Genomic DNA, 23,900 nt, shown 5'->3' with positions numbered 1-23,900 from the left:
GTCACGTGACTTGGAGAGCTCGTGAAGGGTGTGAGACGTGTAGCCTTGTCCTTGCGTTGGGCGAGCGGGCGGCCAAAGCAGAGGTGTGAGCGCGTGTGAGCTACCTCAGCCTGGAGGACCACTTTACCGATTGAAAGATCAAACAGTGCGCATCCATTGAAGAAAGGAGTTGCATCCCCTCTGTGTCGTCTGATCGCCATGGCATCATCGGTTCTGAAGGCTTCTTCTTTCGGTATCTCCAGAGCGTTTCGGGCTTGTCCTGTTGTGTACCTACCACTGATTAAGGTAGATATACCATGAATTATTAATTATTTATAATTATTGATTATTTGTGAAACCCATCTCGAACGTGTGCACTGTGGTTTTGATCTGTTTGTGTACTGTACTTATACTTTATTTACTTTAGTCGAATCCCGATACTTGGAGCGTTGTAGCACTCGATGTAAAGATGGCGCCGGTGATGCAGAAACGGATCAAATAAAGACTAACCAAACCTTTGAGAGGTACTACTAATACCCCAAAGTCCATAAAACAACTTTTGTTTTTTTATAGTAACAATTATTTTAAAACTGTGTTAAGTTATCGGAGCAACAAAAGCTAGTCATGAATTGCAAGCATAACTTTCAATAAATGTTAGATCATACAAAGAAGAGTATCAACCATTTATTAAAAACTAGCATTTGAGCGTACGAATTGGACTTTGTTAACATTATTTACTAAAAGTAAATTCTAAAATGGCGTTAACCTAAAAAAATCATTATTAATAAGATCGAAGCTTCTCATATCTGGTGAAGTGTGTTCGTGTCAGAACTGGACTTGGATGAAAAGCAAGAGTAGTTTTATACTAAACTAAAACAATAGTTGACAATATAAACCGGAGATAGTTTAATGGTTAGGTTCTGTAGGAATGTACATCCGGCTGATCGGCGAACGCTAAACATGTTACAGTAACAGCTTCCATTTTTCTTGTGCGTGGCATTGTGTTAGGTCCTTGTCCTCCGAGACAGAGCTGTGCAAGCTGTGCAATACTACCCAGCTTGCACATCGTAGGGTAGTGATATGTAGGCAATGCATATACAGCTGAGGCAATAGTTTGTACCGACAATAGGTCAAGGGCGCATACCTGTACTCCGCTGGCCCTCTTCCTCTTCAATCAAAAGGGACACAACCTTCGACCCTCAAGGAGTGTGCGGGAGCTAACGATACTCCAGATGTATACCTTTGTCCCTAGTTACATTACAGTTCTTAATGAGAATTACTTCAGTGGAAGATAATTTGCTGTTGGTTGACAGTTGACAGATTGCACAGACACTAAAGATGTCTTAAATGATTGTCCGTAGCTGAGCTGTGATTAAAGAGATAAGAGAGAGGTCAATTTTTTCTGATTTAAAACCAGTCTGCATTTTCAAGCCGCACAGAGGGTCGTAAAAATATGTTGTGCCAAATTTGAAAACATAAACTAGCAAGTTTACATCTGGCTCATCCATAGCACTGATCATTTCAAAGAATAGTTTTTCACCTTGAGAATGTCATTCTGAATAAGCGGAAGTCTCAAGAGGGTACAAACATGATGTGCAGAGCTGGAAGAAATCTCATGCATATTAGAGCTCATAGATGAGATATAAGACCAGTTGGATGTCCATAGTTTCAGAAATATTTTCTCTGAGCATAAGTATTGAGATTTGTACTTTGCCTTGTGACTTCTGTTCATCTAAAGCTAAACACCTTCAGACAGAATAGTAGTAACCATTAGTAACCATAAGATATACTGGGTTGGTTTTTTTTTAAGTTCCCTTCAGTGTCATTTTCTTGGTTATAGTGACACTTAACACATGTAGTTTATGAACAATATGACAGATGACAGTTCTGTATCTGCATGCATAAAACATTTTTTTTACAAGTAATTTTATGCCTACCTCCAAACTGGCTCCTTGGGTGGAAATAATGGAGAGGGAACAAAAGTTCTCTTGTCATCATTTGCATAAAATAATAAAACTGAAGTGAAGATGTAGGATATAAATTAGGGGTATGTGTGTTGCTGCAGTGACAGTGAGAAAGAGCATGCTAATCCTTGAAAAATGTAGAACGTGTTCTTCAAAACTCCTTGAGTAGTTGGTTATTGTCCTTCAGAATTACTGTGTGTGTGTATATATATGTGTGTCTGTATATATAATTCATCTGTTGCAAGTTTTAAGAAAAAAACTACAAATTATCACCAGTAGGATTAAAAGAAAACCTAACTTTCAAAAAGTGGTGTATACACTCACATACTGGTATTTTAAATCCAATTTTACATTGAAGTAAACAGCCTTTCAAATCAAAGAAACTAATATATCGTCCAAGTCAAATGGGCAGGAAAAAATATAGCAGAAGAAATTAATTTGTGAGTAGCTGCATTTTGGTTAATCTCCATAGAAAGAGACATAATGTTTTGTAAGAAACAATATTCGAATATTGCTGTGCTTTATTTAGGCAACATTTAAACATGTAAGCTGGAGAAAAAAAAAAATTGAATCATGGACAACTGCATTTAAAAGCCAGAATTGGTTGCTTTCAATTATGTTGGCTATGTGCAATATGTTAAACCTCACTATGCCATTAAAAAAGTATTATAAAGAGTATCCTATTGCTGAGTGTGAAGGTTATGTTTAATCGCCCTAGAAAAGTGTACTCAAGGTCAGAGTGCTCTTGAATTACAGATGTGTACTAGTCCTGGGGACAGTTTCTTTATACATATGGGAACAGCATGGTGCCAAAAATGTCACCTTTATCTGTGCTGTTGGCCACCTCTGCTTAAAATTCTTACATGAAGAGTTACCTCCACCCACTCTCATGGTTTTTTGTTTTTTTTTTGCAATACATATATGCACATAGAGAGAAAAAAATGATGCCTATGCAAGTTCATCTTTATTTATAGTTGATGCATAAGCAGTCTCTTGTCTAGTTCCTTTGCAGTTTTAAGATCAATAATTGAGTTGCTGCCATCCACTTGTTTTCACAACTTTTCAGGCTGTCCCACACTATTTTAGCTGCTTCATGGTTATGACCTAAATTGTTGGAGTGAAGCAATGTACAATTACATGACCCCACTATAATGATCATCTGACATTCTCAGGTGTGTCAGACCATAACTATTCACAGAATAAACACATTTACTTTTTTGTTATCGTTAGGGTTTTGTGGTAAATTAAAAGAAAAAAACCAAGGGAGACTAGTTTTCATCGTGGAGTGTACATTCACTTCTTTGTCCAACTGGATTATAGACTTTTTGGTGAATTTTAAAGATTGTATCTTCCTATTTTTTGGCAGCCAGTGGTTTTATGTGTGTGCTGTAAGGATTTGAAGAATTTTTCCATCTTGGATAGATATTGTAATAGTCAACTGTTTATAACATCAGTTTTCCACTTTCCTAATTAGTACCTAACATTTACAGTGGAGTCTTTATAAGTATATATTTTAAATAAACCATTTTGGGTTATTTTAAGGATTTCACCTTACCTCAAAATATCTTTAAGATAACTTTCCAACAAAGACAGAAATTAATTTATATTATGTTTGAAATTGTTGTTATTCGATGCGGTTTTTTTGTATTATTTAAGGGGTCAGCATGCAACTTCTCAACTTCCTCCTCAAGAGATGCCAAATTTTACAATTCAGCTCAGGAAGCAATCTTCGACATCAAGGATGGTGCCAAAATTATGGTTGGAGGTACGTGATAATAATAATGATGAACATTTTTATACTGCTTTTCCGGTGATTTTTTCCCAGAGTACTTTACAGAAGTGATAGACCAATCCACATAAACAGAATCACTAACAACCTTGCACCCATATTCGCATGTAACAGACATGCTCACTTCTACAACAGACACACCAACTTATACACAAGGTAAATACAGAGATGTTCTGCATGCTCATGGTAAGGACAGGATCATAGTGAAGTCTCTGTTCTGAAAAAAATTGCGTCTTGAAGTTTGGACTTAAAGGTGGTAAGAGAATCATAGTGACGAAGGCCGATGGGTTCTCTGTTCCGAGTTGGTGGGGTTGTTAGGAGAAAGACCTATGTCCGTACATCTTTGTCTTAGTGGAACTTGAAGGAGTTTGGTGTCGGAAGATGAGCAAAGAAGTTGTATGGGCATATAGATGGGAGTGAGTTTGAAGAAGTACCCAGGACAGTGCCAGAAATGGCGAAGTAAAGCTGAGTGGAAAGTTTATAGGCTATACAGTCCACTTTTGTTTGGGATTAACAGCTTTTTGTTTGTAGAGGCCATTGGTGCGCTAAAACTTTTTCATTTTTAAAATTTATTATGAAGGAGGGGATAATATTGTCATGGACACTGGGAACAAACTAGTTGATCCATACTTGAGGGACAGTTGTGTTTATATTGCTATTCGAATAATGATATTGATGCAAGTCCTTAACATTAACATTCTTTCCTGAGTTGATATATTGGCATAGTTTCAAGTATGATATGCTCAGTAAAGGTCAGCTTAAGCAGATATGTTGAATGTATTTCCATTGTGAAATGGTATTGGTTTTTTTACATTTAGCAATATAAGTGATATTGTGAAGCAGGCAAGTATAACAGAAGGAATTTGCTTGAACTTCTTTAAAAACATTTCACAGCATAACATTAGACATCACTAAAGAAATGACTGATCTAAAAAAAATATGTGATAAAGATCTTTTTCTTTCTTATTTTTGCTGCTATTTGACAGATTAGTGTACAAAGCATGGTTGGCTTAGAAGAAAATAACTATGTATGTGCACTTCTATTTCAGGATTTGGTCTTTGTGGTATTCCTGAAAATTACATAGCAGCTTTGTTAGAGAAAAATGTGAAGAACTTGACTGTGGTCACTGACAATGCAGGTGTGTCCGATTTCAGTGTGGGTCTTCTTCTTCAACAAAGACAGGTAATTTGTGTATGGTAGTAAGGGGTCAACAATTTCTGTGATGTTATTGTCATATATTGTGTGAGGTTTTTCAAGTGAACAATGGGTTTCTTTCTTGCATTTCATGATAGCCAAAGCCCATGTCTTCTGTTATGTTCTCTTAAATATGGGGCACTCTCAACTCTCTCCCAAGAAAAATATGAGAAGGTTGCAAATGAATAAGTAGATGCCAGTACACTGATATGCTTATTAACATATGATATTGAAGTTTCTTTCGTGATTAAAGAATGCAGCAGAAATTTATGAATATCTGTTAATGAGAATGTGCCACCAGTGTATCAGGTCTTTGTCGCAGAAACTATGCATATGAAGTATCCCAATGTTAAGCACTATTGGTAACCATAGTGAGGGTAACAAAGTGTCCTGTATGTGTATTGTCACACAATTATTAAAATTATGAGGTTTACAAATGCTGTATGATTTGGCACTTTATTTAAAAACTATATTTACATTTTTAAAAATTCATTTTAATGTATTTTAAATTTATCCTACACTTCTCAGAAGATGCAGATCTGATTGTGACATGATTAATGAGTAAAAGTATAGTTGCTCCTATTATTGCAAACAGTCTCGTGGCTTCCTGAGATAAAAGGAGTTTGATCTAATTTCAGATTAAGCGTGTTATTGCTTCATTTGTGGGCAACAACCCTGTGTTTGAGGGCCAGTACTTAAGAGGAGAAGTAGAGGTTGAATTCACACCACAGGTGAGCATTGTGGTAAAGGTTGCTGACAATACTTGTCCTATGACCTTGTGTTGAGCATGCACATTGCAAATATATTTAGCACATGCATAGTCCTACACTACTCTATTTTGTGCCTTTCAGCTTATCTTTAAATGACACATTGTGACTGTTATGTGTGTGTGTTCATGGGTTCACAGGATGGTGTGAAGGGAGTAAATAAATGATCTCTGAAAAGTAAAAGTCAGCAAACATCTGAACAGCAAGACAGTAAAAAAAAAATCCATTATGTCTGTGGTGTAACTGAAATAAATAAAGAGCAAAAGTAAATAAATGCTGTTGTGTATAATATCTTTGCAGTGGTTAGAAGCTGAAAAATTTCTTTGTAAGGAATTCTGGACAGTGTCAAGGGAACAGAGAGGAAAATTTTGTTTGGGGTTTAAGCTGTGCAGTTTAAAAAAGCAAAAAAGAATACAACTGCCTCAAGAGTCTGCAAAGAGATTGATGAATAAAATGTGATTAAGAATTTAAGTTATGTTTGTCTTTGCATTGCATGCACATTCTTCAGTATAAATTTGGGAGTAATAATTCATACATTCTTAATAAATTTTTGTGGAAAAGCAGAGTATTTTTGCCATACAGCGAAAAGATGTGTTTTTTTTTTTAAGATTAAAAAAAAATGTTTGTGCCTCCATTGGCATTGAAATGTCACATTCACAGACCGCATGTTGCAGGGAACGCTAGCTGAGCGTATACGGGCAGGTGGAGCAGGTATCCCTGCTTTCTTCACACCCACTGGCTTTGGTACCCTTGTCAGCATGGGTGGCTCCCCCATTAAGCACACTGCTGATGGCAAGGTGGAAATACCCAGCAAACCCAGGGAGGTGAGACTGTTTATTCTGGTTTGGCCTCATTTATGTGGCATCTCATTTCTGTGTAATCCTTGATTTTTTAAAAAAAAATCAGCTTTCGTGTTTCGTGCTTATTACTGCCAGTCATCACATTTTCTTCTAGAGAGAAAGCTCGTATAAATTGATGTGTCAAAATCCTGAGCAGCAGAAATACATGAAGTTTTTTCCTGATGTTTTGTGTTTGTTTCAGACTCGAGTATTTAATGGACGCAACTATGTCATGGAAGAAGCAATCACTGCAGACTTTGCACTCGTCAAGGCTTGGAAAGCTGACAAAGCTGGCAATCTCACTTTCAGGTTGGTGTTGGGTGTTTTGTGTCAGAGCTTTCACTTGCTTCCTTGTTGCGACAAAAAGAGAGAACGACCGACCAGAGAAAAATGAGACTGTTTATGTAGGAGTGGCTGTGTGAGTGTAGGTACATTGCAAGTGTGAGGTTGCGAGTGAAGAAGAAAACTGTATGCTAACATGATGTGCACATGGCAGTTGGGCCAGAAGAGACTTGAGAGGTGACGATGAAGGAGAGATCTAAGAGAATGGAGGTGACATGATGGAGAAGAAAGTAAAAGAAATATAGAGAAGACATGATAGAGGAATTTGTAAAAGGATTGAGGAGACGGGGGATAAATGATGGGAAGATGTCTTTAGGTAACTCAACCTTCTTTTATATTACAATGTGAACAAGCCAGTGAAGAGAGGGAGATCAGGACAAAGGGGTTTTTCCTCCATATTTTTAAAATTCCAAGATGTCTTCATGGAGTTACTACATGTTAACTTTCTTGGAAATTACACTCTTTATAGTTTTAAAAAATCTCTTTCAAATCATTCTGCTACAAATCATTCCAACTACACCAGAATAATACCTACAACACTGTCCAAAAGAATGACTGATCAAATATGATATAACAGATTTCAAAGCATTCCCTCTCCCACACGCATAACAAGACCCAGCCTATATTATCTATCTTGTCATACTAGTTCTGCAAGACTATTCCTATGAAGAGATGACAAGTTCTAGTAGCCTGTGTCTATAAGATCACTTGAACCTTTTGATTAGTGTAGATCGATCACTTTAGGCCAGATTTGTCTTCTCAGGGAGGCATAGACGAAACCAGGATGCAGAATATGCTTTGGAGTTTGCATGCTGGTGCTCTTGACTGGGTTTAGGTGGACAAGGAGAAGGTACTAGTGTGCATGTTTATTTCTGGATATTCACGTTCTGATGTGCTGCATAGCCAGGACTTTTTGGTAGCAGTAGTAGTTGGTATAGTTCATTTATAATCCTGCTGTACCACTCTAAATACATCTGCCTCTCAAAGATGGAGAATGGTGGTGTCTGGTTTGGTGGTGCACCTGAATATTTTGTTAGACCTGCAATATTGTTACTATGCAGCCAAACTGAAGGCAGGTAATTCTGCTGTCTTATTTTGACTGTTTAAGTGCCTTCTAAAGCCTTATTCTAATGCGACAGAAATTCAGCCCATTATAAAATGAATTCACAGGCACTTCTTGTCCAGCTTAAAAACTCTTGTCTCTCATCACAGAGCTATGCTGGATACACCTAAGCATAGAGAAACTAAGCTCTTGTTGAAAGTTGAAATGTTTGCAGCATGTTGAAGTTAAGGAAGTTGAAGTTAAGGAAGACAGATTCTAAAAAAAGATCGATCCTTGTGGTACCAAGAGTGTTAACTTTTCTGGATAAATCTAGAATTTGTTTCGGTGTTCAGTTACTTGCGGCTTGATTGGATTTTACAAGTGTTATACTCATCTTAAGAATGACCACATTGATATGCTTCTACTTCGTTCTGTTGGCAAGAAAGTCATGCAAGGGTAGACAACCAGCATAAAAACATGGTACAATTGTTAAAAGAAGAAAGGAAAGGAAGTTGTACCTCAACTATGTTGCTTTGAAAGTGGATGACTAATACAAGAGGTTACAGCCAGACATCATCCAGTTTTCAAGAAGAATGTGCAAAATTATTGGACCTCTGTTGCCTGTCTTCTTTGAATTGTTTTTGCTGACATTTATCTCTCAAATTCTTGTGAAACAATTTGTATTTCATTCCTAAATGTTGCAGTCAAAACTAAAGTGCAGAGTTTTGCATTTTTCTTTTGCTAGATCAGTATCTTTAGCTGCTATTTTTGGGTTAAAGACTGAAGAGGCCATTTGAAGAAAGAGCAGTTCTGTCCTTCATACTAAGTGCAGCAACAGTTTTGAATGGGTTTATACGCTATCAGGTGGAACAAAAGGAAAAAACATAAAATGAGTGGTAATTATAGTAGGAAGGGTATACTACTGGTTTTGTAAGATAATAAGATAATGTTAAAAGGGCTTTTGTTTGTTTTGTTTTTTGTTTTGTTTTGAAAGTATGTGTGTATTATGTTCATTATAAATATTGGTATTTTTCAGTATGATTATGTAAATTTCAGTATCATGTGTGAAAAGAGGGTTTTTTATTCTGGTACTTTAGGAGGTGGGTATAGAAATTTGGGTATTAGATTGTAGGTTGCTGGGTGTAATATAAACCCTGATGTATTTTCAAATGAATGTTACACACATGCTTTTATCACTGTCAGTAGAAGCAGGGTTGATTTTTCTTATTGTTATTGTTACAATTACTTTTTTACCTGGTGAAGCACAATAGCAAAATCCTCTCTATTAAAACTCACTAAAAGCCATCAAAATCCGTTTGTAACAGAGAAATCCTAAGTGGGAAGTCAACCAGTCTGCTTTCATTCTACCCTGACTTCAAAGACCTATAAACTCTACTTGTTTATATAGAAAAGTGTGTTCGTGAAATTTGTGGCTGCATCTAAGATGGTCTTGCAATACGGAAGGTCTTAATAATGAGGAGGTTTTACTCTGTGTGTATTTTATTATGTTATATCTGAATGCAAAAGACATACTGCAAATGGCTCTGGGTGCCAAAGGTATATTAGATCTCTAGTTGCTTCGATATTTCCCATGCATTGTCTATAATTTTTCCTTTTTAAAAAAGTTTCAGAGGAATGCTACCTGTTAGCTTACCAGTACTGATTCTAATTGCGCAAACTTTACTGAGATTTTGGCTATTAGTTGTTCTCGCTTCACTTGCTCCCCTTCACATAAATTGATGTTTCAGCTTGTGTACAGATTTGTGCATGGCTGTTGTGTGAAGAGAAATCTGAAACCTTGCTTGCATCCCTCTGTGGCAAACAATAATATATGTAAGACATTTTGCCAGCAGTCTTGCATGTTAGCAATTGAAAAGGTGCTTGCTGCCTACAAAATCATTTTTTACTGGTCGGAATACTTAGTGTGACTCACTTTGTCCAGAAAGAACACACTAGCCAGTGCTTCAGCTCCTAAATGTCGATACATGGCTTTTTTCAGAGTAACATGCTTTTTCGCATTTTCATTTTCAGGATTAGTGCATCACATTATTTTGAGAGCACAATCCTTCTATTATGTAAATTGCAGCTCCTGTGCATCCACATTTTCAGTTCCTTAGACTCATTTTCACTGAGGGATCTCAATGTATAGATTCTATTTTATCAAGAAAATGTGTGACACCTCATGTCTACCCTGTGACCTTTATCCCTCCTCCCTACTGTTTTATCAGTCAAAAAAAAATGCTGTGGGGCTTATTAATTACTAATTGATTATTAATTTAAATTATGAGCATTTGGTATATTTTCCATATATAATTGGTATGAATTAATATATATATCATAATGTTTTAATTAAACATTTAACGGTTTTACTTGTTGAGTTAGTGTGTTCCAAGAACAATTTGCACATTGTAACAGCTTTACTTGCTAGATTAGTGTGTTCCAGCAGACACCTGCAACTTTTAATGTATTTTCTTTCTTTTGTGCCTTTCTTTATTTTAATTCTATTAATATAAATATTCTTCTTATTAATTAAATATTAATATAAATAGGCTTCTTTAAAGGTCTTTCCTGATATGGTGTCATTTTTTGTATTATCAGGATGATGCAGTTAAAAAATGTCAGGGGCTATATTAAAACACAGGTTCACATTATAATAATATTGAGATAAGTTTAGCTGGAGTGACAGGAAGAAGATGAAACATGTAAGTGCTGAAACACAAATTGGTACTCATCAACAAAATCAAGAATAAAATGTCAAGTGACAGAGTTAAGTTTCCATAGCCTGAAGACCATAGGTGCATAGTTCACTGTAATATTTCTCATTACATCACATTGCACAGCATATGGAAGAATCCAGGCCTTGCCTTCAGCTTCCTGTTTACCTTCTTTGATAGATCAGGTACCCCTTTGCTGCGAGGTGGGCAGTGAAGGTTTTTTTTACCATTTGCATGCGCAGGTCAGGTTTGTACCCTGCTGCTTTAAGATTTGTCAGTTCTTTCTTCAGTTTTTATCCTTGCAGTTTTATATTTTCTCCTCTGTCTTATTAATTTTCAAATGTAAATTCTACAGGAAGACAGCACGCAACTTCAATGTACCCATGTGCAAGGCTGCTAAAATTTCACTAGTGGAGGCAGAGGAAATTGTGGAAATTGGGGATATCCCACCTGAAGATGTCCATGTTCCCCACATTTATGTCAAGCGTGTCATTAAAGGACCCAAATATGAGAAAAGAATTGAGGTAAGTATTTTAATTTTTTTACCATATATATATATCTTGTTTGCACATTAATGATCGATGCATATATATTCATTATTGGTCATGTGAACTTGCATTTCCTTCTTATTCATTAAATTTACTTAGTAAATGTGATCTTTTTTATTGACTTAAGTAGATTTGTTTTTCAACTCCAGAATTTGCGGAACAGAAATCCTTCAGCTGGTGGGCCAGTTGCTCCAAAGGATGGGAAGGCTGCGCTGAGAGAGAGAATTGTAAAACGAGCAGCTGTAGAATTCCAGGATGGCATGTGTGGTATCCTTATAAGAGAGGGCCACAGCCATTCAACCACTTTCCTTATTTCCTCTCCGTTTTGTTCATGGTGAATAAACAAGGAGCAGGTTTTCGTTTCCAGTGACAGTTCTTTGCACCTTTCTCTATCTTTTGCAGGGGTTCAGTTAATTTTCCTCATTGTTCTCATCTTTTCTTTCTACAGTAGTACAAATGCTGTTTGCCTAGCATTATGACAGTAAAATTTTTGTTTAAGGGTATTTATAAGAAAATGTTTCTGAGTAGCCATCATTACATATTTATTGTGTCTTCTGTCTTTTATTACTTGTCTGCATAGTTGTTTCTCCTTTCATCCTTTTGCATTCTATTCCTACTTGTCTTATGTGCATGAGCATGTGATAACCAGTGTTTCAGAAAACTTTTACTCAGACTAAGACTGTATTGATTAAAAGTAAAATCTATTAATGTGTAGACTTGAGTAATCTGCAATTCTGCTTCATCTCAGAAACAAATTTTGGATGTTCATAATTTACATGCAGATGTGTGTGGAAGAGAGAACAAATATTTTCACAGTATTTTTACTTTAATGAGCTGTTAACATGGATTAATGAAATGGGAGGAATCATGCGTTGAGAATGAAACAGTTTTGCCGTAATGTCCTGTGGGCTTGCTCCTACATTTTTCCAGAAGATAGTCTCTTTCCTTAACTGTTGTCAGTGAATTTGGGTATTGGTATACCCATGATGGCCAGCAATTATATCAAGCCAGGAATCAACGTTTGGATTCACAGTGAGAATGGCATTCTAGGAATGGTATGTTGCAAGTCAGAAGATTACTATATATGTGTGCATATTTTGATAATGCATAAGTGCTGGACGATTTCTCTAATGGAGGATCCAAATTTTGAATAGTAAAGATAATCTGAATAAAGTTATTTTCAAAATAATCAGTTTCATTATAAGACACTAGGGCCATATATGAGTGAATAGTTATCATCTGTTCTTGTGGATCAGATTCTCTTTTGCTGTTCCAAAAGAAAAAAAAGGATTGAAAGACTGTATTGGTATTCTCATGCTCAGTCTGTTTTTAGATTAACATAGATTTAAAATTTGATTAATGTTGACACTCTAAGCAAAACAAAAAATATTCTATGTCCTGACGTTAACCCCCAAGCTTATTGTTCAGCTTGTGTAATAATATCCTACTGATGTCTGGAAAATTTCAAAAATATGGCAAAAATATAGCTAATGTTTTTCATGCAGTGGTGTGTTTCTTTCTCTTAGGGTCCATACCCACTGCCTGGAGAAGAAGATGCAGACCTCATAAACGCTGGAAAAGAGTCAGTCACTGCCGTTCCTGGTACTGCATATTTTTCCAGTGACGAGTCTTTTGCCATCATAAGAGGGTAAGTTGGGAGAGAGCATGCACCTTGTGGTGATGGAATTAAGGCTGTTGTTGTCAATATATTAACAAAGTGGTCAATTCAAAGAAGCGTTCATGGAGGTTGAAATATTTATCAACAGAGTCAAAGTGCTTGTATTGATGTTAGTACCATTCTTCACATCTTGGATAAAAGAAATGGTTCACTGGTGTGAGACCAAAGGGAGACCATTGATTTTGGCATGGTTTCAAATTGAACTAAATTTTGCATGGGGATAAAACACAGCAACCTAGATCATTTTAAATAACAAAAATAACAAAAAGTACATAGCCTTAGAATTAACCCTGTTAGTAAAATAAATGGCAGGGATTGAAAAGTGTTACTACATTGAAACAACAAAATGGTTGATAAATTGATATCCCCCCTTCTCTGTTCAAAAGAGAAACAAGTGGTACATCAATATTTTTATCAGATCAAATTAATTTGTGAACTCTCAAAATATTCTGTAATTAATTTTCTGAGTTTTAACTGTTCTGCATGTGGAAAAGTCAAAGATTGATCAGAATTAAGTAAAACTAATACTTTTCTGTTAGTAAGATGCTTTATTGCAATCTCTTACTTTATGTGGCACTTTGAAAGTGTGAACAAAGACTGACAGAAGCAATAAGTTGTATATCCATCGACCAATCACTTCGCGCATATCTTTTTCTTACCAAGAACAATTCATTATCTGATTCTCTTATTGGATATCATCAGAATCACCTTTTTTTGTTTTTTTACTCCAAACTTGTGCAGACAAATCTTCTCATTAATATTAGAATCAGTAAATACAGAGGTTGAAAATAAATTCTTCAATTTTCGAGACCATTTCTTACTTTTAAAAGATCTCTATTAGAGGGCTGATGTCGACACACTTGTTATCATTATGCCTCTGACATCTTCATTGCATATTGCAGTGGTCATCTGTCAGTGACCATGCTGGGTGCTATGCAGGTGTCACAGTACGGTGACCTGGCCAACTGGATGATTCCTGTAAGTACTGCGGCAGGTGAGATTGTATCATTTGTGAAAGCTTAATTCGGCACTGCCTAGAAAGGTTCCAGTTTACAAAGTTCAGACTGTTTATTACATTTTATGCAATTTTTAACATAGTGGTGGTTGGTGGTGCAGTGTCTAAAGTGCTATCACCACAACTGAGAATCTGGGTTTGCATCTTGTATTTGATGTGCTCATGCACCGTCAGGTATAATGTGTGAGCTTTTAAAGCGTGTAATTCCAGCTAAAGCCTGGCTCTCTGCACACTATGAACACAAAAACACAAGACAAAGATCTTGAGGTTCTCTTTCTAAAGTTATTACGGCAGGTCATTCTTTTGCGGGATGACATTTTTAGACCAAGATGTCCATGAGAGATCTACAGATAGTCATTGGGCTTAAGAAGAATATATCTATAATCAGAAATGTAGATCAAATCGTCCAGATGTGTTGTTAACAGTGTTGTATTTTAAGAGTTTAAAAAAATGCTGCAATTTTTATTTACTATAACAAGAAACGTGTAAATTGGTAATAACTAACCCAGTTTTAGGGTTCTAGAATTATCTTCCATAGGAAGCAGGCAAGCAGATTTAATTCCTCATCACCAGTCACAGCCCTTTTTTTTTTTTTTTTTTTTTTTTTTTTTGATAAACCAATGGCAAACTTCATTCATAAACTACAAAATCCAGTTGAGCAGCAACCCGGTGTTTTAAAGTAAATCACAGTTTTTCCCATCTTAGATCTTTTACTTTCATGCCATTTTTTAATTTTGCCTATAATGTGTTGATTCCATTATAATTATGAAGAAGTATTCAAAAAAATTTTTCTTTGATGTGTTACAGGGTAAAAAGGTGAAAGGTATGGGAGGTGCTATGGATCTGGTATCCAGCGGTAAGACCAAGGTCATTGTAACCATGGAGCACTCAGCCAAGGTGAGAAACTTCAGTTCCTTTTAATAGGTTGGTAGACTTGTTGACCTGCATTCACTTTATGTGAATACAGTCTTTACCAGTACGAGTGACTGAAGTATGAAGCATATGTCAGGGACTGCAAAAAGTATTATTTCACTGACAAAAAACCCATTAACATCATTGGGGTTTTTTTTCCTATTCTCTGATCTTATCCATAGGAAAAAGATAGAATCATCCTGAACTATTAGGTATCTTGCAGTATTTTGTCAGTGATCTGGCACTTTTTGTTTATGGTTTTATCTGGTCTCAGACTGACCATCATACCACTTTATGTGTTGCTAGTTAGGCCTTAAGTGATCTTGTGTTTCTTTACCTTTTTTCTTGATTTCCATCACAGTAAAGAATGTAGAGATGGGACAGATAGTTCCATCATTTATTAAATTTAATTGAAAAGAGGGGTAAGTGGTTTGAAATTAATTTCATCTTTTCTTTTTCAGACACTTTTTTAATAAAAGCATGGCAGTTGTGGCTAAAGAGGTTTTGATAGGATGGGGTGTCAGATTAAATACTTCCTGAGTCTTAAGTTTTGGGAGCAAATTAAAATATATAGATTTAAATATTTATAGAAAAATATGATTAGCTTCAAAAATAATTAAATAATCTTTCATCATTCTTTTGTAGTCTGCACTCTTTTAATTGGCTTTGTATTATAAAATGCCTGTAATCCACAGAACGGTGACCACAAAATTCTGCGTGAATGTTTGCTGCCATTGACTGGCAAGAATGTTGTCAACATGATCATCACAGAGAAGGTAAACTGATTTTAACTGCATTTTTAAAGTGACCTTCTAGGTAAGGAATTTGCTGCATAGTTATTACACTGGCCATGTTGAGTGTTGGGGAGAAAAAAAGGGAAAATGTTGCTTTTTTTGCGTGATGTTAACAAAATGGTTTTTTGTGTGTATAGGGTGTGTTTAATATCGACAAGGACAAAGGTCTTACACTTATAGAGATTGGAGATGGTGTATCAGTGGACGACATTATTAGAACCACTGGCGCAGAGTTCAAGGTAAGCAAACTTTTTTTTTTTAAGTGACACTGTCGTGAAGTCAAGGGAATTAGCATGTGAAGAGGGTCAGAAGTTGAGATTGCCGTTGCCTCTGGCCAATCACACTCTCGACACCTCTACGAACTCACGCCGACTGTTCAAAATCTCTATCTTTGTGGGTTCTGTGTTAAGGGGTGTAATGCCACTCCTAAATGATTAACCTAGTTAAATAATTGAATTTCATCCCATTTTTGTTTGCATTATGATAAAGACAACCATCATTGACACATCGTTTTAAAGGGCATTTCTGAAACATTTAGGTGATATGATTTGCAGGAAATATTGTTTTTTGTTTTCCTGGATTAAGTTCAAATAAAAGATGGTTGCTGTATGGAATGAAAAGAGCTCCTGTCATAAAAGTAGGTTATGAGGCAAAAATTACATAATATATACGAACATAAAGAGCCAAACAGTGTATTGCATTTTATTAAAAGATGCATTAGTCTTAATATTATAGTAGCATAGAAAAATGCTTGGATTTGGGGGGGGGGGGCAAACACCATGCTGACAGTGAACAACATTCACCTTGCTTGCTCTACCCTCATCCAACCCCTGGTTCCTCTGCCGTTGTATTGCCTATTATTGTCATTTTTGTCTGTTGGAATACAAATAGAAAGCTAATGATTAGCATAAATTTTACTTGTGTATTGTGGAAGACTGTTTGGAATCTTTCATATTTTTAACTGATTTTTTTTTTAACTTTTTTTTTTCTGCCTTGTTCGATATCAATGCTTGACATTTCTCATGGGTTACTTTTGCCTTTTTTTCCTTTCCCAGGTTGCTCCAGATCTAAAACCAATGCAGCAAGTAGAAATGTGATTTGGATGAGTGTGGTTGTAGCAACGTGACAAGGGACTGGTCTCACATCTCACCTGTGCTCCTCATCCAGTTTATGAAAACATAGTTCTTGCCTCAGCACAAGCAGTTCGTCATACTTTGGCTTGCCATCAAACAGGTCTTAATGAAAAGAAGATTGGTTTTTGCGACCTACATTATATTTTCAGTGTTTTTATGGAAAACACTTTTAAAAATGTATGAAGCCACTATTAAAAAAAAAACTGCTGTCTAAAACATTTTAAACTATGCATTCCTACTATGATTATAAGATAGAACATAATGCTTAGTTTTAGCATTGGTGAAGAAGGGTTGTCAGATATTTTGATGCTTTAATTTGTGCAGTGCATAGACAAGTGCATGCACCCACACATTTATTTACAACACATTTGTGTGAAAAAAGAAACTAGGTCAGAAACAGACAGACTAGACTGATGCCTGCTGGTTGGTCAAAATTACAAAAGTAACTACAGTTCCAGCTTTTCTTGCCCTCATCCATCGCAAATGTTGGACAGGAGGCCAGCAAAACAAGGAAATATCCATAATTAGAGGGAGTATAGATCTATAAATAGGAGTAACTGTGAAAATGACTCTTCCACAAAGTAGAGTGAGGGGTGGGAGTTGACAAGACAGTGAGGCTACATAGATGTCACCATTACACAGGTGGATGACTCACAGTACACTGTAGTGACTATTGTCACATCATTCGCTTTTGGACAGGCTTGCTTTGAGATCATGCCATTGTGAGCTGCTGCTGCAATAAGTTGAAACGTTCCAAGCATAAAAGGCATATCGTGAGCTGACAGCAGTTTTATCATGATAAACATTAGCTGCATTTTATTGCATCTCAAGACCTAGACTAAGCAATGGATTTCTAGATTTATTGTGGGGGGGGTTTTGTTGTTGTTTTGGCTTTTTTGGAGTATTTCCAGTGACATGCTTAGGAGATGACTTCTTTGATCATCGGAGGAATTTCTGTTTACCCGGAAATGTGCTTTTAAAAGTGCAAACTCCGTTGGACTCGATACACAAGTCTACCATCATTCATTGTGCAGCGCACTTTATGTTGACAGCAGAAACTTGAAGGACTGATGTTTATTTATTGCATTGGTGATGTGGAAAGATTTTTATCTGCACAGATGATGCAAAAGCTCAAGTTCAAACTGTGACATTTGTTCTATGGACATTTATCAACTTAGCTTAATAGTATGTAATTATGCAATAATTTTTTTTAAATTACTTAGCATTTTACAAAATTGGCAGGCCAGCCCTTTTTGAAACTAAACAAAGATACCTGATCATTTTTAATTTCTTACACTGGGTAAATTTTTAGTAGATTTGTTTTAATATTTCATTTTATTTCCGTCATAATATAACACTATGCAAGTCTTGTTTGTGGGCCTTTTGACTCTAGTAAACTAAATGTAGACATATGTGAGTTGCACATTTCTGTACAGTAGAAAGAGCTGTAGTGAATGATCTGTGTCAGATATGTTAGGGATTGTGAATAGCTACCAAATTTTGTCCGGTGATTGGTATGTTGGATGTAGTAAGGTTGTCACCTTTGTCCGCTGGTGTGTTCATGGATATTTACAAATGTGATTAACTTCCTCAAGTGTTTTCTGTGCTCTTGGAGGTCACCAGTTTTGCCCAGTGATGTGTTCTTTGTAGTCAGTGGATTTGGCAACAATGGCTGCCACTCGTGACTACCATTTAGCATAACAAATTATTTAGGAGGTTCACAGAGCACTGTGGTACAGTTGAAGTTCTTGCAGCATTCTGGAATGGCATGCAGTTGATTTTTATCACTCTCTTTCACCACCCTCCCCCGAGAAGAAAATGCAGTTCTAACTGTTCATCTCTCTGATAGTTTTAGATTATTCTTTTCTTCTCAAACTGGACCTTTTTGTTTTTGTAACCCTTCTGAGACACATGAAATTTCAAATTTATTTCATAGAATTATACACACGACATACAGTTTCCATGATCAGAAGCCTTGCATCTTGGTTCTTGTCAGTGGTCAGAGATGTATAAGTGTTTGTCTACATTGGGTCATTGCAAGGGATTTGTTTTTTAGACCACCTTTGACATTGCAAAGTATATCAGCGATTTTTCGTGGTCAATGCAAAGTATCAGATTTCTCTGTCTACATTCAGGTAAGAGGCATGCAGGATATGAGTGCTTCAGTGACTACACAACTGCAAGCGCCGTTTTACTTTTCAGCCTGTCAACAAATTTTATATTAACAGTCTGACAGCTTTTTATTTTTCAATGTGGAAAACCAGCTACAAAAGCAAAATGTTAAAGTCACAAAAAAGATCATGGGATTTGCAAAAACAGCATTTTTCAATTCATTTGTTAATGACATGAAAATAGTTAACCTTAAAAGTAAACTGTTTGCGACTATCAGATTAAAGATATCTTTAGCCCTAAGATTTTTGTTCTCAGATACATTACGAGAAGATCAACATGCTGACAAAATTGTTAAAATTTGAAAATAAATGAAGCACCAGCTTATTGAATGTTTGTCGTGTGTGAGAGATAGATCACTTTATAGATGTTCAACCTGACCACGGCACTGTAGTGAAATTGATTTCGACATCAACTTAGCCTCATCAACACAACTGTCAATCCCCTTTTGGGAATGAGCTAACTGCGAACAATAATAAAGTGTGTACATCTGTATAGCACTCCACCACTACCTCCGTACGCTGACCACGCGCTTTAAAATAGCAGAAAAGTGGTTATTTCGACCAGAATTATCAAGACGCAGAACTATAAAAGAATGGTTCATTTAAAGTAAACCTTTCTCGAGTATTTGCTCTGTTTTTGATTAATAAATAATTTTTACATTTTGTTATGAAAAAGTACGTCTGCTGGTCAATTAATTGCAGGCGTGCACCGTACACGCGGATATTTGCACACCTACCAGGACGTGTGACTAGGGGAACTTCAAACACTCCCCTTGCTCGAGCTTTCTATCCATCCCTCACCTTTATATCTCACCTTTCCCGTCCCTGAGTTCTGCCTGACATGTGGGCTCGCCAGTATGACAATTTTCGAGACTCAAACAATACAAAGTGTTTGTTCCAATAAATAGCGCGCCATGGTGTCCGGTGTGCTGAGCATGAGATGGCGTTGATCGCACCTCTATCCTGCTCTTGTACCCAGTCACCCTTACTAGCCCCACCTGGGAATGACCCACCATAAGCCACGTGGCTCGAGACATCAGGAGAGTAAATGATACATGACGAAACACACCGTGTACCTGAAGTCTTCTGGGATTATTCAAAACTATATAGTTGTATGTTTATTAGTTTTTTAACACATAAGCCTAAGGCTTGAAGCCGATTCCAAATATTTTGTCTATACAGCATACAAGCTATCCGTTCAAACCGTATACAAATAGATGCATTATAAGATTTTTTTTTTTTTTAAAGTAAGCGTTACAATCAAATAAATTAATCATAATACACCCGTTGAACCAAGAATGTTAATAGTTAAAGGTGAAATTTTCATGATCATTGTCCCAACAGTAAGTACAAAGCTAAAGGGCGCCAGTCTCTATCCCCAGTCCTCACTGTACACAGTCCATACAGAGAGAACACGGTCCGGACAGTGACTGAAATAAGTAAATCGATCTGAAATTTGTCAAGAAAACCAGATATATTATTTAAATGCAATGGACTCTACCTTGATATTTGTTTCTTAACTACTTTAATGCTGTTATTAACTGATAATGCGAACTTGACATGAGTGCCCTCCGGCTCAAAGTTCGTAAGTAAAAAATAGAATTAGCATAAAACAGTTTGTCATAACCAAACAGAGACACGAGTAGCAAAATTAAGTTGTTGTTTCTGAACTCTGCTACAGTTTTTCATTTACGACTTGAGGAAAGAGGAGCGAAAGGTGAGACTGGCAGGTGTTTCCGTCATCCCCGACTAATTCTCAATCCCTACCCTCCTCCCTCACACACCCCGCCCTACACTTTCCCACCTGGATAGTTTGTCGCTTTAAATGTCCTACTTGACACTTCTGGACGCCCTCGGACTCTTCTATAACAGTCTGCCGAAGACAGATGAATATAATGTGCCATAATATTACATTTCACCTGCACTCTCCAAGACCATATTATTCGTTCGCTCTTTCTCTCTCTTCTTTCATATTCAAAACATACACGCACACCCATATTCATACCCACACTAGTATTAGGCCATCTGTCCCATTTGGTCACATTATTTATGAAATATTTCCAATGTTGGCTATCAGTTCTCTGCGTCTGCTTGATGTATAGAAAATATACATCGCGACATTTCTTATGGCGTTCGTTTCCTCAAGACAGCAACACGGCGAACGTCGTCTGAGAGAGAGGCGGTCACACACTAGTCCAACTTGTAAAAAACTTGGTTGTGTAAATAAAAATATGGTATTTAAATTAGTTTATGGACTTTCAACACCACCAAAACTATCACCACCACTGCCACCACCACTACAGTCACAACTATGCCGAAAATAAAACATTTCTTACAGCGAACATTTCTCTGGCTTGCTTTTGCATCTGCAACCTTCTGGGTTCCATTTTCAATACGAACCTGTGCATCATCTACCTTCAGTTCTATGTCATCCAGAGTCTCACCCTGCTGTGCCACCAGCAAGAAGATCTCTTTGTACAGCTGGTTCACCTCAGTGACTCTTTTTTCAAGCGCCAAAATGTCTTTGCATCGCTCCTCCACTTCACGAAGCGTCTGCTCTGCGCCCTGAACTTCTGAGAAATTCTGAGTGCAAACTAAGTAAGAATCCTGCTTTTGGCTTTCATTTATCGGGTCCTCGGCCCTCTCACCCACACTATTGGACTGGCGGCGGTTTTGTCTTAGATGATCATTCATTCTGTCTGTGTAGTCTGACTGACACTTGAAAAAATCGTGTACAGCCTTGGAAAGCTGCTCGGACAAATTGTTGAGCTGCTGTTCGGCCACAAGTTTGTATCCTTTGTCGTTGTTGTGCGCCCTGATGTATTCTACGGCCATCTCTTTCAGGTTTCGAATGTTCTGGCGAATTTGTACACCGTAGTTTGTAGTATCGTGGACCAGGCGATCGTGTCGAGTAACCAATGGATGTTGCTGGAGGTCAGTACTTACTTTATCCAAAAACAAACTCAGGATGTCTTGCTGAAGCTTCTTCACTTCAGAGATTTTTGATTGCAAGGCATTCAAGTCGGCATGGACGCTGTTTGACTTGTCCAAGAAAACTTTTAGACCCCAGTTTTCGTCCTTTTTCACAAATATTTCTTCTTTCCTGTCACTCGTCAGCAGCGGGCTGTTGATGTAGTTTTTCTCGTCTGTCTCGGCAGGCATGATTTGCTGTCTTGCAGTCGATGATATTTTGAAGGTTGATATCAATTCCTTTTCATAGTAATGGCTTGGTCCAGTAGAACCTTTATACATCATGAACAAACACACACACAGCTTCATATTTTAACAATCCCTTCTCATTCATATATTTTAAGAAAATAATAATAGGCTCAAAGCGCTTTACAAAAATAATAATGAAAGCAAATCAAAAGCAGAGCTCAGTGTGTGTCCCGGTAGTGTAGCTAGCTATTCATAGTGAGAAGGGGAGTGCTATCATATATTTTACTGTCAGTCTTGCAGTGTAATAATTTGACTTCTTTAGGACGAAGCCTAGACGGGGGAGAACACGTTGTGCTTATCCTAACACCCTGGTAAATAATTGCCATGCTCTCTCTCTCTCTGTTATCTGCAATAATGAGAATTTATTTCTGTAGATAGACACAAAAGAAGTTCGTGACACCCGTTTAACAGAACTTTGCAAACTCTCCCCAGCTTAATCACTGACATCTAATGTTGACAGTTTTTGTGAGTTAATAAAATTGTGGTGGATAGAAAAATAAATCCCATTGTAGGATGAATAGATGTGTGTGACATGGAAAATACGGCGACACAACAGTTGTGGGTGTGTCTACTTGATTTTCGCAACCAGTTTATCTAAATATCCACATACAAAAAAAAATGTAAACGCTTACCAAGATTCTCTTCTTAAGCTTTGGCCCTCTGAAAATGTGTAGATGTGTGGGACAGAAACATCTTTGGGGATCTCTTCACCTTCTAACATTTTTTCGACTACTCATTCTGAATCTTGCTGACTTGAGCACTGGTGAGGTACAGTTCAGTGCAGGCTTGTCATGTTACGAAGGACGTCCTTCGTGTCAGACAGAGGTGTAAAGTTACAGACTAACCGACTTTATCGGAAATCCAGATTAAGAAGAAAGCACGCAGATGCAGTGAGCTCTATGCACACGGTAGTCCGCTCGTGTGGGGACAAGCGGATGTGACCAGTCACGCTAATTCGTGTCGCGGTCTTACAATGTCCGACACTGGACGTGTGTAGGTGGATCTGTCTGTCTGCCAAGACCAACGCTTAGCCTCTTGCGACGTGATCCGCTGTTAGTCTCGGCGAGCCGTAACAAAGAATGTGAATAAACCGGAAGCTTTGTCGTCTCATGCCTCGTTTTAGCACTTAACTGGAAAAAAAAATCGTCTGCCAGCAGTCCAGTAATACAAGTTCGTGGTCCCACTGTCAGTGACAAATACAATACATATCGCTCCTCCCCGTGTTATATCTACATACCACATTCCACCTTTTCGTGTCCTCTCGTCGTTTCTTATGTGCAACAACAAGACTACTTCAACAACAACATCAACAACATAAAATGGTGTAGCAGGCAATACTATTGCTTTGGAGTTGCGAACGGTGACCTTTACGGTCTGCGCTTTAGTGAATGGTCAGGAACTAGTGCTACAGGTAGTGAAACCTTCGTAGCCTAGCCGCTGCACTAGTTGTCATCTTCTCATATCTTTGCAGTCTGGGCTTTGCCGTGTGCACTGAAATTAGTGCTGCACCTCTGTAGGTGAGACTTGCTGGGACCCACCAAAAGGTGACTAGGTTGCAAAGACTTTTGTCTTGTGCTTCCTGTAGGAGAACCGGAGGAGTCTCCTGAAACACTTCTTTTGAACACTTGCATCCGTTTCTCTGATTCTGCGAGCAGGGACCATGGTGGGTACCGGAGATTTTCTGCTGTCACAAACTTTGTTGAGCCTGGCCATCGCCGCTGTCGCTGCCGTGATCAGAGACCTACGCCTCCGTGATACTCCTCGCCCCATGAAAACAGTTTGTGGCCCTCGAGTCTGTC

The 23,900-nt window shown here is 37.4% G+C and overlaps 2 protein-coding genes across 2 annotated transcripts; one reads left to right on the top strand and one right to left on the bottom strand.

The window, feature by feature from the left end:
- LOC112574076 (succinyl-CoA:3-ketoacid coenzyme A transferase 1, mitochondrial-like) lies at positions 1–19,111 on the top strand. Its single transcript, XM_025254915.1, has 15 exons — positions 1–285; positions 3,600–3,708; positions 4,782–4,915; positions 5,566–5,658; positions 6,369–6,518; positions 6,736–6,842; positions 10,987–11,155; positions 11,329–11,446; positions 12,140–12,234; positions 12,706–12,827; positions 13,760–13,835; positions 14,680–14,769; positions 15,480–15,560; positions 15,716–15,817; positions 16,634–19,111. Exons 1-15 carry the CDS (start codon positions 199–201, stop codon positions 16,673–16,675), a joined length of 1,575 nt encoding a protein of 524 aa, XP_025110700.1. The 5' UTR covers positions 1–198; the 3' UTR covers positions 16,676–19,111.
- LOC112574093 (putative syntaxin-4) lies at positions 18,933–23,132 on the bottom strand. Its single transcript, XM_025254953.1, has 2 exons — positions 22,734–23,132; positions 18,933–22,124 (listed from the first exon to the last, which is right to left on the bottom strand). Exon 2 carries the CDS (start codon positions 22,042–22,044, stop codon positions 21,121–21,123), a length of 924 nt encoding a protein of 307 aa, XP_025110738.1. The 5' UTR covers positions 22,045–22,124; positions 22,734–23,132; the 3' UTR covers positions 18,933–21,120.
- Between the last annotated feature and the right edge of the window lie 768 nt (positions 23,133–23,900).

The sequence above is a fragment of the Pomacea canaliculata genome, linkage group LG10 (genome assembly GCF_003073045.1).
Source record: "Pomacea canaliculata isolate SZHN2017 linkage group LG10, ASM307304v1, whole genome shotgun sequence".
Taxonomy (NCBI): domain Eukaryota; kingdom Metazoa; phylum Mollusca; class Gastropoda; order Architaenioglossa; family Ampullariidae; genus Pomacea; species Pomacea canaliculata.
The sequence above is the reverse complement of the archived record's forward strand: the minus strand, read 5'-3'. Positions and strand labels throughout refer to the sequence as shown.